General features: G+C 38.4%; 1 protein-coding gene across 9 annotated transcripts in view; it reads right to left on the bottom strand.

Moving 5' to 3' along the window:
• LOC121294469 (neogenin-like) overlaps positions 1 to 14,950 on the bottom strand; it is a 164,362-nt gene that overhangs the window by 44,986 nt on the left and 104,426 nt on the right. For all 9 annotated transcript variants that reach the window (XM_041218185.1, XM_041218181.1, XM_041218182.1 and 6 more), the window contains exons 6-7: positions 13,969 to 14,123; positions 10,414 to 10,534 (exon numbers count right to left, since the gene is read on the bottom strand). In XM_041218185.1, the coding sequence (XP_041074119.1) occupies positions 10,414 to 10,534; positions 13,969 to 14,123 (276 nt within the window). The remainder of the gene's footprint in view (positions 1 to 10,413; positions 10,535 to 13,968; positions 14,124 to 14,950) is intronic.

Here is a 14,950-nt window from a genome sequence, read left to right as displayed (position 1 = left end):
TTTGGTCGACACCAACATACGCAGTGCATCTCTACATTTAAACTACATGAAGAATGCAAGTCGTTTTTATGAAAAGGAAACAGCCACTAGAGGGTTAGCTTTCCTTATAACCGTTTTCCTTCCCATTCCCAAACCTCAGCATCCTGCCTTTCAAAAACGTCCTGAACAGTCTTAAAAAGACTGACCCTTTTTGCTTCAATTGGTGGTATTTATAGGCTTCTGATGCCATGGTAACCACACGTTTATTTGTCTTTGTGATTCACTACATAGCTAATGATGGACCAATCTACTGTTCCTTTCTATTTAACACTTCAGGCATCACGGTATCTAGTCTATTTATCTTCTTTTATTCTTCTATAATGTACATTATCTATTTTTTTTTCTAAAACCACACACTTTAGGTTATCCGTGGAGTGCCTGTTCCTTGCAAAGTGCTGAACTATTGGTCCATTCACTTTATTTCTCAGATTTGATAGGTAGTTCTGTATTTTTCTTTTTACTTTTTATATAATGATGTACCTGTCTCTCCTACATATTGTACTTTATTACATTTTATGCAAAATATACCATATACAAGGTTGCTATCCTTGGATGATGGAAGTTCACTTGCATGTTTACCAATATATCTGCAAACTTTACATGTGCTTTTACAGGTTTCAATGTCTCAATGTATCTATGATCTCTTTATGTTTACTGTGGACTAAAATTTCAGCCAAATTTGCATCTCTTCTAAAAGCTATGACTGATGCTTTCGGAGGAGGGAAAAAAAAAAAAAAAAAAAAAATCAAATGAAGTATACATAAATGCTTCCAAACAATTTTTGAAATGTTGGGTAACAATATGTAATTATGAACATATATCTTTATAAATATATTTTTATATAGCATTTCATAGTGGACCACCATCACGGAGATTCTTATCCATGTGTCCATATTCCAAACATGCAATCCACATCTCTTATGTATTCTAATGGTTACGTGCTTGCAAAATGCTTATCTAATTTTGAGCCAACTGCTGTGCCATACTTTCTAAAACTATCCTGATCATTTTTAATATTTGTCAGTAGGTATCATGTTCTTATCCAGTCTATTTCCTCTTTGCATGCTTCCAGTTTCATGCCTGGGAACACTGGGGTACAGGGATTTTACATCCATGCAAAATAAAACGGTGTTCTCTGGAAGTTTAACATTTTATATTATTAATCTCTCAGAAAATGTGTTGTATCTAACATAGCTAGGTAAGCTTTCAACATGTGGCTGCAGCTGACTTTCAGCTATTTTCACAATAACACGTTGGGTTATCAATGGTGCTAACAATCAATAATTAGCATTGGGTGTTTGTCTTTGTGCTTCTCTCAATGTTTGTTTGTGTGTGTGTGTGTATGTATATATCACACACACACACGGTCATTGCTATCTACAACTGTGCATTAACTTATCTGTTTAGAGATACATAACAGTATTAGAACACATTTACTGTGTGCTGCATGTCAATTTGTGTTTGCTATCCATATCTAGATTACTTTGCCTGGAAGACTTGATTGCTTTGCTTGCAAGCCATTATATTCACAGTGGAAAATGACAAACAGAAACCAGAAAGGCGCTGCATATCTAACTTTCATAGCAGGAATAATAAAACGTCAATCCAAGTTGTTTGTGAGCACCTTCGATGTAGGAAACCATCAATCTCCTGGCCGCTGACATGAGCCAGGGCCCTCACACACCCGGCTGACGTAAGAGACTTCGCCCCTCGAAAAAACAGGAGAGAGGGGAGGCCTGCTGCAGGAAGGAAAAGGAGGAAAGCTTGATTGCTGCAGAGCAGGGCTGTGCCGTCAAAAGCACCCTATAATTAACTTGAAATGAGCTCTGCCCACAAGCGTGGGCTCTATAAATCACACTGATCATCAAAATAACAACAATAATAATAATAATAATAATAGCTACAAAAATGTGCTTGTTTCATGTCCTATATTACAGGTCCTCACAGTACCTATTCAGAGTTTGTGGAATAACATCTTGTAACGATGGTTCACGTCCACTTTCATCAAATGTCTGCAGAAAACAAACATGTCAATCACATTTTATTGAACATCATGTAATCAAAGAAACTACAAAATGATATTGCAAGTCTACCGGAAGCCTTAATAGAGTACAGTATTTTATGTTAGATTTTGAACTGTCACAGTTTTCCACTTTTTCAGTTTTTCATTAAGTATATGGAACACTACAAAGAGGAGTGTTAAAGTAACTTTATTCAGCCACTCGGCTATGAAGCAAAATTAGTTAATTCTAGGGTGATGCAGAACTTTTGGCCAGAGCTAAAGGTGGTTATCAGGCAGGACTGAGGCATAAGAAGATTAAATGCTGGGATTCAAACTTATGTTTCTTTGTCCCTTTGTTCTAAAAGCTACACCATGTGGTATGCGGATATACCCTTTAAACTGGTGTCACATGCAAATGCTTATAAAAGCATTACAGGAAAACACCAAGGAAAATATTCTCACAAGATTCAAACAGATGTACTTTAATATCGTTTTGTAAAACATTCAGCTCTTCCGTAAACATTGTTTAAAGAAAATTAGAAAAAAAAAAAAAAAAAAAAAAAAACACGAGAGGGGTAAGTGACCAGGACTGGTAATACTGGGGGAATTCAACCAATATTAAAAATGCAAGACCTCAACAAATTATTAAGAAGTTTCTTTTTTTTTCATTACTTGTTTTGATGCCCTTGTGAGGTTTCTCAGCTTCTGTCGGGCTATTTTATTCTTCATGTCTACTCCAATTTCATCATTTTAAAAGATGAAAGCTGAGCAGCTATCCACAGGACACTCTTGTGAACGTATCAAATCAAGGCTTTGGGGTCTATCCTGCATAAATGAAACAGGACTGGCTTATCAACTTCCCAGCACGCTGTATGGGGGTGCAGGCCTTGGGGATGAGCCCTAGTCAAGACTCCATCTGGCGTGCAAATGTTTAATGAACATGTCACACTTGTCAAAAACAAACAAAGTGAGCGGAGACCATCGATGTCCTGACCAACGTTACCTCCATAGCAGCTTAACCTCCGACCACCCCTCTTTGGAAAAAAATATCAGGAGACTGGAAACAGTAGTGTGCAAATAGCTTCTATCCCCACCTCTCGGCAAGGGGACAGGGCCTATTCAGAAACAGTCAAGCATGCTCAAATAGGTTTACCCCGACAAGCTTATCCTTAAATAAAACTGTCAAAATTCAGTCATGCTTTTCGAACCGTTGTTAACATACAATTCTTTCTATGTCTGGTATGAACACCAATCTGTGCATCAAATTACCTGTCATTTACAGCCATTCTGAATCTGTTTAACATGAAATCATGGTCTGTTCACTTTACTTTAAGAACACTGAACACAAATTGAGTAGTAACCATCTTATGGTGCACTAAATACAAAATAAAAAAAACACAATTCACTAAAGGGCTAGGTTATACACTAAGAATTGGTAACGTGTTTATTTTGTTATTTCCCACAATGTTTTCTTAATCCTCATGCATTACTGTTTCAGTATTCATGTTTAATGAAATCCACGGCATATTTTACCTGTGGGGCAGTCGCTGAGAAAGCCTGCACAAACGTTCACACCCAATTTCAAGAGAAAGGGATTCATTTTATTAAAAACGATGAGTCGGCATCCCTGATAATAAAGTGATCTGATGGCATGCTTGGAATTATTATTACTACCATTATGACAACTATTTATGTCAGCTCTGTCTTATTTTTCGCAAAAACACATTGTGATGCCTTGTCATGATAAACTGCTATCTAAACCCATATAGTTTTTGTAGTGATGCAATTCTATACCCCTCACTGTCTTCCTGTGATTGACACAGTGCTCCCAGCAACCTGCCAGGAACTTCCTGGCACCCAGGTGTGAGTGGTTGGGGAGGGAGTGGGGGCTGCTCAGCAGTATGTCCTGGAAAAGGAAGCCTGGCCTGGCTGGAGCCATCACATCCAAGCCGCTCATTTTCCTATAAGGCATCATGCTGCTTATCTGAAGGAAGGGAGGGAGACAAAGGGCAGAGTGGGGGCAGCTGGGTTGGGTTTTAAACTTCCGAATGGACCTCATCCAACAGGTAACTCCCTGGATATTCATTTGACAAGCAAACAGCCAACCTATACCTGCTAAAGGGCCATCCATCAAAATGACAGATGCTCTCTTGATGCATCTATGCAGAGGATGCCAAGATATTTAGTGAACAAAGGGTCAGAGTGGAGTAAAATGGGCAAGGTGGCTTATTTTATAAATGTGCCTCTGCAGAAAATGGTAGACTAGCCCACAATGCAGGTCTTATTCGGTATTGAAGGTTGCTGGGATTTAAGCCACTGTTGCTTGTCACAAGGTGTTTCCGAGTCTGTGGGCTCGATCCATCACGGCCCACTTGTAACCCATCCCATGAACACAGGGAGCTGTCTTGACAGCTTGGTCAATAAAGGCATTGCGTTGAGGTGTGAGGCGGTTGCACAGAAACCCACTATCATGCCCCTTGTGAGATCACAAGAAATCCTCCTGCTTTCTTGCGATTGTTGCTGAATAGTTGCACATAGCTCTCATACAGCTTATACAGGTCTAGTGGATCAAATTAAACATGACCATTAACATCACATAACAAATACATCTGCTTGCACTGCAATAGTTTTCTAATTGTACTTTTTTTTTTTTTTTTTTTTTTTTTTAGCTAGTCAGTGTTGCTTATCCATTCTATTCATTACGGAATATCCTATGAAAATCATTTATTGTTTTTTTTTTTTTTTTTTTTTTTTTTATTAACCTCAATACGCAGTACATACAAACATGGCAATCATGAGCCAAGAGCTTCTGAGATGTATTTTTTGTGCTTCAAAGATTAAAAAGCTTTCTTCTTTTGAACAGAATTACCTTCTGCAATCTGTCAGTTGTGTTTTATGTAATCACAAACTGCCAAACAAAGAGCAACTGGAATAATAGAGCAGTATTTCTCGCTGGTGTTAGGATCTGTCACATTCGACATCTTGACAGCTTCAATTGCGCAAGAAATTCCACAATCATGCTTTTTTTCTAGAAAGTGGCTTTTGTGCTTCTGTAATTCAAACAATTTGACATCAAACTCCAAAACTGACAGTATACAGTATATACCATTGAGTTCCCTGCGTGTACCGTGAGTTATAACCGTACTGTTAAGCATGGATAATTAGGACATTCTTTTGGTACATTGCATGTTTAAACAAACCAGAAACTCTTATTCCATCAACATCTTCCACGTCAATCTGTCCATTCAAACATGTTTTTCTTTCTATCAAGCCTTGGAAAAATTAAATACCAGAACAACTGCACCTATATTAAAACAGAAGCTGTTAATCCTTTCACGCAAAGCAACACTAAAAGCAAAACATTTTCCGAAAGGGGAAAAAAAAAAAAAATATCAATTACAAAACTTCAAGTAAAAAAAAAGGCTATTTACAAGCCCATACATTTCAATGTCTGGGTTCTTTATTTCTGGTAACTTTACTGTTTTTCCATTCTGCAAAAAGCTTGATATTGCCTAAATACAGAACCACAGTTGCACACATAAACCCCCAGACACTTAATAAACAAGTACAATAACATAATATCAAAAACATGATAATGAACATTTTAAATAAAAAGGCCCCTAAAATATACCCCTGTAAGTATTATGTGGGAGATTAAAACCATTACTACAAGAACTGAAATACAATTACTCTTGCTCGATTTGAACCACGTAAAGCGCAGTGTCCTAAAGCAAGGACATTTCCATTGCTACACCCAAGCTCTCCCATTGTATTTTTTAAGGCACAGATTGCTTGCTGGTTCCTTAAATCCACAAATCAATTCAAAGAATGCAAATTTGCCCCTAGCAGGACAGGCCTGGGAGAAACAGAGCAAAGCGGAGAGCTCTAAGCATGACAGTGGGGAGGGAGGGAGTGATAGGCTGGTTGACAGAAGCTGGATCCCGGCCCTGGCAACGAGGTTGGGCAGGGGGTATGGGCGTGGTATGCTGGCAGGGCCAGCCACACAATTCTGGGTCTATCTGCAGGGTACCAGCCCACAGGCTCGGCTCTGCCCTTCAGAAAGCCCAATCGGACAGGTGGCGGTGATCGGAGGGGAGAGAAGCCAGATGGCACAGCCCGGCTCTCCGACAGGAGGGACAAAGACTCCAACATGGACGTATGCCCCATAATGAAATTGAATTGGTTTGTTAGGAATTAACTGGCTTCAACTGAACACCTCCAAGCACAATGTTTACTGGGTGGAAAGATTTTCAAACTGGGCCCCAGTCTGTTCAGTCTGTTTTAAATAGATTGTTTCCACACACTTGTCACATCCACATATATACTCGAAATCCACTTGACCGAGGTAGTTCTAGCAGGATTTGATTTTCTGTAGTTGTGTGAACAGCACAAATGTACACTGACAGTTGTACACACGTGTCTGAGATATCCAAGGGACCTGCTCTGAGCCGTAAGGAACAGCAAGCAGTATTTCTGCCACTCACGGGCACCCCTGAAAATATTTTAGATGTTTTTTCAAAAGAACAAAACAAAACAAGTCTAATGCTCTGTAAATGTGTACCTCAAACATGTCATATAATATAATAATCTTTATTTTTATACAGCGCCTTTCATAGTGGACCACCATCACAAAGCGCTTTACAAGATACGAGACTAGGGTGTGTGAACTATGCATCAGCTGCAGAGTCACTTACAACAACGTCTCATCGGAAAGACAGAGCACAAGGAGGTTAAGTGACTTGCTCAGGGTCACAATGAGTCAGTGGCTGAGCTGGGATTTGAATCTGGGAGCTACTAGTTACAAACCTGTTTCTTTAACCACTGGACCACTGGGTCACTGGGATTAAGAATCATGTTATCCTGCAATAAAATGATACATTACAGTCTGGATAAACAGACGTCATAGAGACTCCATTGACAGCATAGCAACAGCAGCCTGTTGCCGGGTAGAATTATTCGGTTGCAGTCAAACTCAGAGGGGAAGACCCTTGTTGACTTTTCTTTATTAAAAACCAGGACTAAAATGACCAAAACCCTTAGCATACACTTCTTACAATAGCTACAGGACATATTAAACTGGTTAGTATAACAATTACCCACACTTCCAGTATATTTGCATCCACTACGTGCACTACAATTATTAAAATAAACACCAGACAGGTCCATAAACAAATTGTTTACACAGTTAAAACAGTCATCATGAAGTCCTCTTAAAAATGTACGGTCTGTCACAAGTACGTCTTCTTTATAAAAATTGGTCAATTTAATTCAAGGCATGAACAAAACACATTTGATTTGAAGTACTAATGGAAGTAGGTCAAGCCCACTGTTTTTCTCAAGCCCAAACGCTGATGCTATAATATAGTCCATTTACGGTACTCTTGTCATTTCCACCCAACAGTGATATAATGTATTTAAATAATAAGTGTTGAAACCAGGTCCTCAGACAGAAAAAAAATCAAAGCAGTGAGAAAAACTTTGAGGTCTGGCTTTGTTGTCGCTAAGGAACCACTTCTGTCGAGTTCAAATTACCAGCTGCTCATGCTGATCAGCCTTCTGCATTAGAAACAGTGAACGCTTTATGCAATGACACTGTACTGCAAAGATAACTACTTACATGTGGGAGGTATTTTCATCTTTACTCGATTCGCTTAGAATAAAACACAACACAATGACCAGAGCTTTAAACAGAGACATAAGAGTGGAACACTACATAAATGTACTTACAAAATGAGGGCTGCCAGTATGATAAAAAGGTAGACCACTGTGACCTACTGTATATCCACTCTGTGTACATCTACAAATATAATCCAGACAGGTACCTCAAAACCAATCTGCACTTTGACTTGTCTAATTTTGATCAAAATTAAACCACAAGTGGTTCTCAAGAAATGAGTGAAATATAAGATTGTCCAAACCAAGACTCATTGAAACTCTAATGCTGCCTATAATTATATTGTGAACCATGTACCCGATTGGAGTTGGCATTGGTTGGGAATCTTCTCCCGGTATACCCTGGACTCTCTTTATTACGCTGGAAGACCACACCAAAGCCATAGTTTATTTAGGCATTGTTATACAGCAAGACCACTAAGCAATTTTGAGGCTACTTTTAAGATGATAATGCAGCCATCCATCATGCCAGAGTTGTGCGTGATTGGGTTGAGGAGCTTGACAGATTTAATGGATCTCAATTCAACTGAGCGCCTTTAGAATGAACTTGAACTATGCATTTGTCAAGCATATCATAGAGAAAAACTCTCCACCTGTGTGAAAAGGTTTGATCAAATTCAGTCAAAAGAGTCGCTTCATTAAAACCTGCAATAAACAATGTATTAAGAACTGTTGTTCATATTGTGATGAAACTTGAAGACAAAGTTTAAAAACTTGATAGATGAATAAAAAACTGATAGATGAATAAAATGCCACGACTTTCATACAGAATATCGAATAAGTGTTTGTAACAGATATACATGCAATGCTTGATTACACAGAAAAACAAGCATGACCCTTTTTCTGTTCATAAATTACACAGCTGTATGCAGACAACCATACACAATGTATTAATATTTACAGTAATTCATTTTATATTGTAAACAGAAGCTACATCTTTAAATGACTGAACTGTAAGAAATGTGCCTGAAATGCTGAGGTCTTCAAGCATATTCCTAAACAGATGGAAGAGAAGCTCCCTGGGAACAGACCTGTAACGCATCCCCATGTGTTAATCTTTGGCTATCAGAAAGGGAAAAAAAAAACCTTCACAAAGGAAAAAAAAATACACGAAATGATAATCTCTGGATCGGCACAAGTACATAAGGTTTCTGAAAGGCAAAGGATCGTATCTGTCAGAGAAACCCGTAATGACTTTTGGAAACGCCATCCCCTATCACATCCTCTTGTGATCACTCTATTGGACTTGTATAGAGGTGTGTGAATCAGGCCTCAAAGTGTGACACACAGATCAAACAACCACTAAGACACGAAATCGAACCAAGCTTGGGGACTGCAAGGGAAGAATCAGAAGGAAACATTACCTAGAAATACGTGTTTTAAAATCTCTTATTGGGAATGTCAGAAAGTATTAGACTTCATGTACAGTTGCACATCCATTTGGTCATCTTCGCTGCAAAAGTAATGTAAATGCAGCCCTAGGCTGGTTTAAAACTAACTTAGGTTATGAAATGGCTGTCCTAAGAGAATTTCTTAGCTTTTCCTTAAGGAACTATCCTTTCTCCTGTGGGGTGAGGGATAAGTTCAGGCACCATTCTGAATCACTGACGCCTCTTTCTGAGACTGGCACCCTATAATGGGAGCCTAGGTCTTATTTGTGCTGAGATTTAAGGTTGTTTTTGTCGCAGGGTACCGTGTGGTTCAGAACTGATTTTAAATTTTATTCACCAGAAAGATACTAGGGTGGATTGCATAATCATTTTTGAAATAGGGCTTGAACAAATTTAGTGTACAAAGGCATTTGCCAATATATGGTCCATTTTGAATAGAGTAATATAATACCTTATTACCATTGGTTATAAAACTGCACTTTTCATCAGCAAATGTTTGTTATTGACATTTGACAATCACAAACAGGGATCTTAATTTTGTATGAGTAATAGTTAATTATAAATCGTTTAACTTGATTAAAACAGATTTAGTATTACATTTCCAGACTTGTTTGTTATTAAATGTACAGGTTTTTTGACATTGATATTCCCAGGATGAAGCGAAACGTAAAAAAAGGTCTTGTGGCATTCAAGAAGCTTGAGGATGAACACATTAAACTTGACATTTCAAACAAGGATTATTTTGTATTTGGCTTGGCAGGACGTCACCTTTATCAGCAATGCTATCCCCTGCTGCTCACTGCCAAGATAGAACTGAAGGAGATTTCACTTTACATTCTTCAATCTGACCTTTAAATAAATAATCAAATAAGTCCCTGCCACTGATGTAAATACCAAACAAGAGCTGTCACTATCAAAAAAAAAAAAAACAGATTAGCATGACCTACATCTTCACTATAGAATGGCATCCCATCAGATACAGCCAAGTATACATACAGTTTCATGAAAGATCTCCAATATTAGCACTGTCAGTGACACAGTTTGTACTGTAGAGACCTGTCATGGAACTCCCTCTTCATATTCATTAATATTGTGTTTCAATACTCGAGTGCTTACACTTTGGCCTCTAATGTTGTGTGTCATGCCTCGACGCCTAGCTCCAACATTCCCTCTCTATTATAGTACAATCAGGTATTTCCATGTCCTTAATGTAAAAACTGGAACAGTCTTGATACTGCCCACAGCGCCCCCTGTGGAATGAGGTAAAACACAAAGAGTTTGGTTTGTAGCTGGGCTGTGATTACTCACCATGTTCCAGTATGATAAGCTGAGCGCTGGCCTGTATATTCCCCACGTCATTTTCAGCCACACACTGGTAGAAACCTTCATCCGACTTCACCAACCCTAAAACCTGCAGGTTATGTTCTTTCTGTTGAAACAGGAAAGCAAAACGCACAGTTACCGAGGACCTTTTCGACTGAGATTAATGTTACGTGGGTTCAACCTTTTAAAAAAAAAAAAAAAAAAAAAAAAAAAAAAAAAAAAAAAAAAAAAAGCCAAACCTAGTTCTTAAAGAATGACTCCCCTACTGTACCTACATATTTTCACAGATGAAATGTAGTGGAGAACCACACAAATACTATTAGAGAACATGCTTAGACTTACTCTTACTCATTTTCTGTTTCAGTCATCATATCCTAGGGCCTTTTCAAACAAGTCTAGCCTCTGGTACACCAATGTGTAACCATTAACTTGTCTACCTGTCCCACTGCCCCTAGTACAAGTCAATATGTACAGCTGACCTGTCTCTTATGGTATAAGATTGTCTTCATGAGACATTGTCTTCATGACATTGGGTGAGCAACAGGACCAAAAAGCAAAACTGTGGGAAATGAGAAAACACTCCTATAAAACATAATGGACGGGTGCAACTGAACTCATTAATTTATTACAAATCGTGTTTTCATTTGAAAAAAAAAAAAAAAAGAACTCCACGTGTGGGCTACTTGATGTCTTATACTTGTCTGTAGTGCTTCAGCTTTATGATTTAAAATGGGTGTAAGAGTATAATGAGGCCACAGAAGTACTTCACATGTCATGCGCCTGAATGTGATGACAAACAGAAAAGGTGACAAATCAAAACGAGAACAGAAGACTTCATATCCACTTTGACAATTTCAAATGAAGATTTACTTCCAATGCTGCTTATCTTATTTTTTTTATTATTATTATTTTTTTTTTTATTTGAAAGGTTAACCAAAAATGTCATCTACTGACTAACCAATATATGTTTTAGGACAATGATTAATACCATGTTGGGATATAAATTCTCAATTGCCCATCTGAAGGAAATTTTCATGTGTGGGTTGCTTTTTGTTTTCCCCTGGCAAAACGAGGCAGTCTCTCCAAATTAAAAACGCCAGTTGCTGATCCCTCCTCAGCTGTAGCTGTGGCTATGCCCTGAGGTTTGACATTCAAATTCATCACTGTGTTTAAAAAAAAAAGATAAAACCGATTTTCTTCAGTCACAGAGGTGCAGTAGCCTGGAATGACCCAACAACAACAACTCGTGTGTCACCAGCCTTAGAAAAAACAATGAGTTCTATCGAGGTAAAAACAACAGAAAATAAATTCACAATATTTGTTAACAGGCATCTCTACCTCCAAGGCTAAAAACACACCATTACAGTAATTTATACCATGAAAAAGCAGGTCATCAAGAGCCACATCCTTGAGAAGATATGTGAATCTTGATCAAATTTGGGAATATAATCATTACTACTTACATAATACATGTTATAGTGAAGATATGCCACAGAATTAAAGCCTGATAGCCTCAACAAGAGGTATGTAAAAATAACAGCAGTATTCAAACCAATCAAATTCTTTTGTGTAGTGCCTTTCATGCCAAGGCCTCCTTATACATCTAGATTCTTAATCTCTCAATAACGTCCTTATCAAGTTTCATCACAATAGTAGTCACAGATCTGACCCACTTTGAAACTTGTTCTGGACCTAGGTTCTATCTGGCAACCCAATTTCAGGTTGTTTTGTGAAAATGTAGTCATGGTGATAGACAACACAGTGATGGGGTGCATTCACTAACGTACTGTATTGTACATCACATTATTCTATGGTGATACCAATCCCCTGTGGGGGAAGATAAATACTCAGTTTGGTTAAACTAAAGTGTTGTTTGGTTCTGATCCCACAAAAGCCACTCTTTAAATCAAATCCTCCCCCATTTCACTTCCAGGCATTACAGGGTTAAGATGATATGAAAACATGAGAGTGACTGTGACGGGCTCGATTATTAGTTAGAAGGATCATAAACAGGAAGCATTATGAACATGGTAAAGGGCCTGAACGCAGAAAAGGTCAGACAGGAAAACAAGCAAATTAGTTAACCACCCCTCAGAAGGCCCATTAGGTTAGTCCAATTTGTTACACATACAATACACATTAATATGTTTCATTTAGGAGGCTTACACTTCTGCAGCATGAGGTATCACGCTTGCCTTCGGGACTGGAGACTATAGTTTTGTAAAGCCTGTATTGGGTCCCCACATAACTGTTTGAATGCTGGTGGGGGCTTAGGTAACAAAGCAGACCAAATTAATAGCCTTTCACCTCTGGGGCCTGGGCTGAAATGAGACTCAACTGACAAATGAAAATTAGTTTGGTGGCTTCCTCCTGGCCCACAGTGAACACGTGTTTTCTGACATGACTGGCACCAGTAACTGACCATGTGGGATTCACAGATAGAGATATGCTCAATTCTGTCCCAAGGAAAGGTTCTGTTGAATAATGTCTAGGCCCAAGCAGTGACTACAACCCTCTTAAACGTGGGACTTGATCTGTTTGAAAGCCATGACTGGATTTGAACTTGGCCTCATCAGGTCTTGGGAGTCAAAGATAGCAAGCAAACCTTTTATAAGTACTCAAAAGCAGATACTTACAGAAAAGTTTAACAGTTCTACATTATTGTGCAAAGGTTAAAATAAAGAATACTTCAGGCCCAATTATGTAAAGTGGATTAATAAATAAATACATAATGATTTAATGTACACTGCAAGCACGGCCTGGATTTAAGAGTATATTGGTGCTATAGGCATTATTTAAATGGCTATGCTTTTGATTTAATTCAGAGCAATGTTTTTTCATCCAGTTGGTCTTAAACCCCTGTAATGCCCATTCAATGCACCACAAAGGATACGTTGCCAATCTCATTTCACTGTATCTTTACAGTATGCACTGTAGTAATGTTAAAAAGCAGATAATAAAAAAAACAAGGCAGTCCTGGAGAAAACCCAAGCAGGATTAATGGTGTTAAAGTTCAGTGGTACTAAGATCCGCCGGTAACGCTAGTTTAGGGATCCGATATAAGCGATTATAACAAATCTATAAACATGCTATTAATTATGGTATTAACAATTATAGAATATGAATAGCAATAATAAGAGTATTACCACAAACTTTTGTGATTGTTTTTTTGCACTACTGCTTTATAATTGCTTATAACTGATATAGTCTGTCTGATTTTTCAGGTCTGTTTGTCTTTCTATGCCTGTGTGTCTGTCTATCTTTATACATCTGTCTCACCAACTGTATGGGGCGGCTTTGTTTTTGCAATACAGTTATTATACACTGTTGCCATTGTTTTGTTTTTGCTACTGTTTATAACCACTTATAACAGATCCCTAAACTAAAGTGTTAAACATGGGCATTAAAGGTTGGACTGAATTCTCTTTCCTCCCCAACAGTCTGTCTCCACAAGCACGCTCTTGAGTCTCAAGGTAAAACTTTTCAGAATAAGCATTTTAAGCTGAGGCCAAGACCAACGTTATGCTCTTTTTCACTTACAATGATTTTAAAGTAGTCGCTGGGAATGACCGCGTCCCCGTTTTTGACCCACTTGACAGTGGGAGCGGGCGTGCCGGTCACCTCACACTCGAACACGATGTCCATGGACTCGTAGGCGTAGATATTACTCGGCCTCTTGAGGAACTGTGGAGGAGCTGAAACACAGAGGAGGCACAGCGTCAGATCTTCTCTGCACAATTTACAAACCGTTTACCCAGGTCTGTGCCAATGACCTGGCGCAAACAAGCATTCACGGTCTACAGTGACAGCATACATTACTTATACAGTAACGACCACAAGCAAAGCCACAGTCCATTAGAATGATTTGCTCAACCTGCAACTTAGCCAAGCATGCCGTATAGTATTCTCACATTCACTTGAGGTTACACTTTGCTTTTAACACCAACAATTCCAACAGACTCCAGTTGCTCATCTCTGGGGGTGGACTCCTTGTAGCTTGTTTTTACATCAGGTGACAGGTTATTCCAAACACATGCTGTAGTGTAAGCAAATTAATGTTTGATAGTAGGAACAATGCTCAACATCCCTGAGGCCTTTTCCTGTGGTAGCAGAGACCAAAGATTTTGAAAAACTAAAAAGAACTAAAACTAAAAAGAAACTCAGTAAATTCAATGACAAACATTTCCTTTTAGTATTTCTAAACTGACCACTCAAGTGTTTAACTAGTTACGGATTAAATATCAACAGAAGTGGTGAGGGATATGACACTTCCAAACATTTTGTTTTTGTAATTTTACACGACGTCTGCATCTCAGACCCCAATTTCGACTGGTATTTGTTTGTAGTAAAGCCTTGTTCGGTAAGTTAGCATTTCAAAAAGCATGAATATTTTTCTGGTAATTATAAAGTGGAATTCACCTCCCTTTCATGTTAGGTACTTTGTAAAAACAAAACTCAGTTTTCATTGTAACCTTTAGCCAAATAAAAGCTACCCCTCCCATCGTGAAAATGTCAATCGACC

This window comes from Polyodon spathula, chromosome 19 (assembly GCF_017654505.1).
Source record: "Polyodon spathula isolate WHYD16114869_AA chromosome 19, ASM1765450v1, whole genome shotgun sequence".
Lineage (NCBI taxonomy): Eukaryota > Metazoa > Chordata > Actinopteri > Acipenseriformes > Polyodontidae > Polyodon > Polyodon spathula.
Note: the sequence above shows the minus strand (reverse complement) of the source record. Positions and strands in the feature narration are given on the sequence as shown.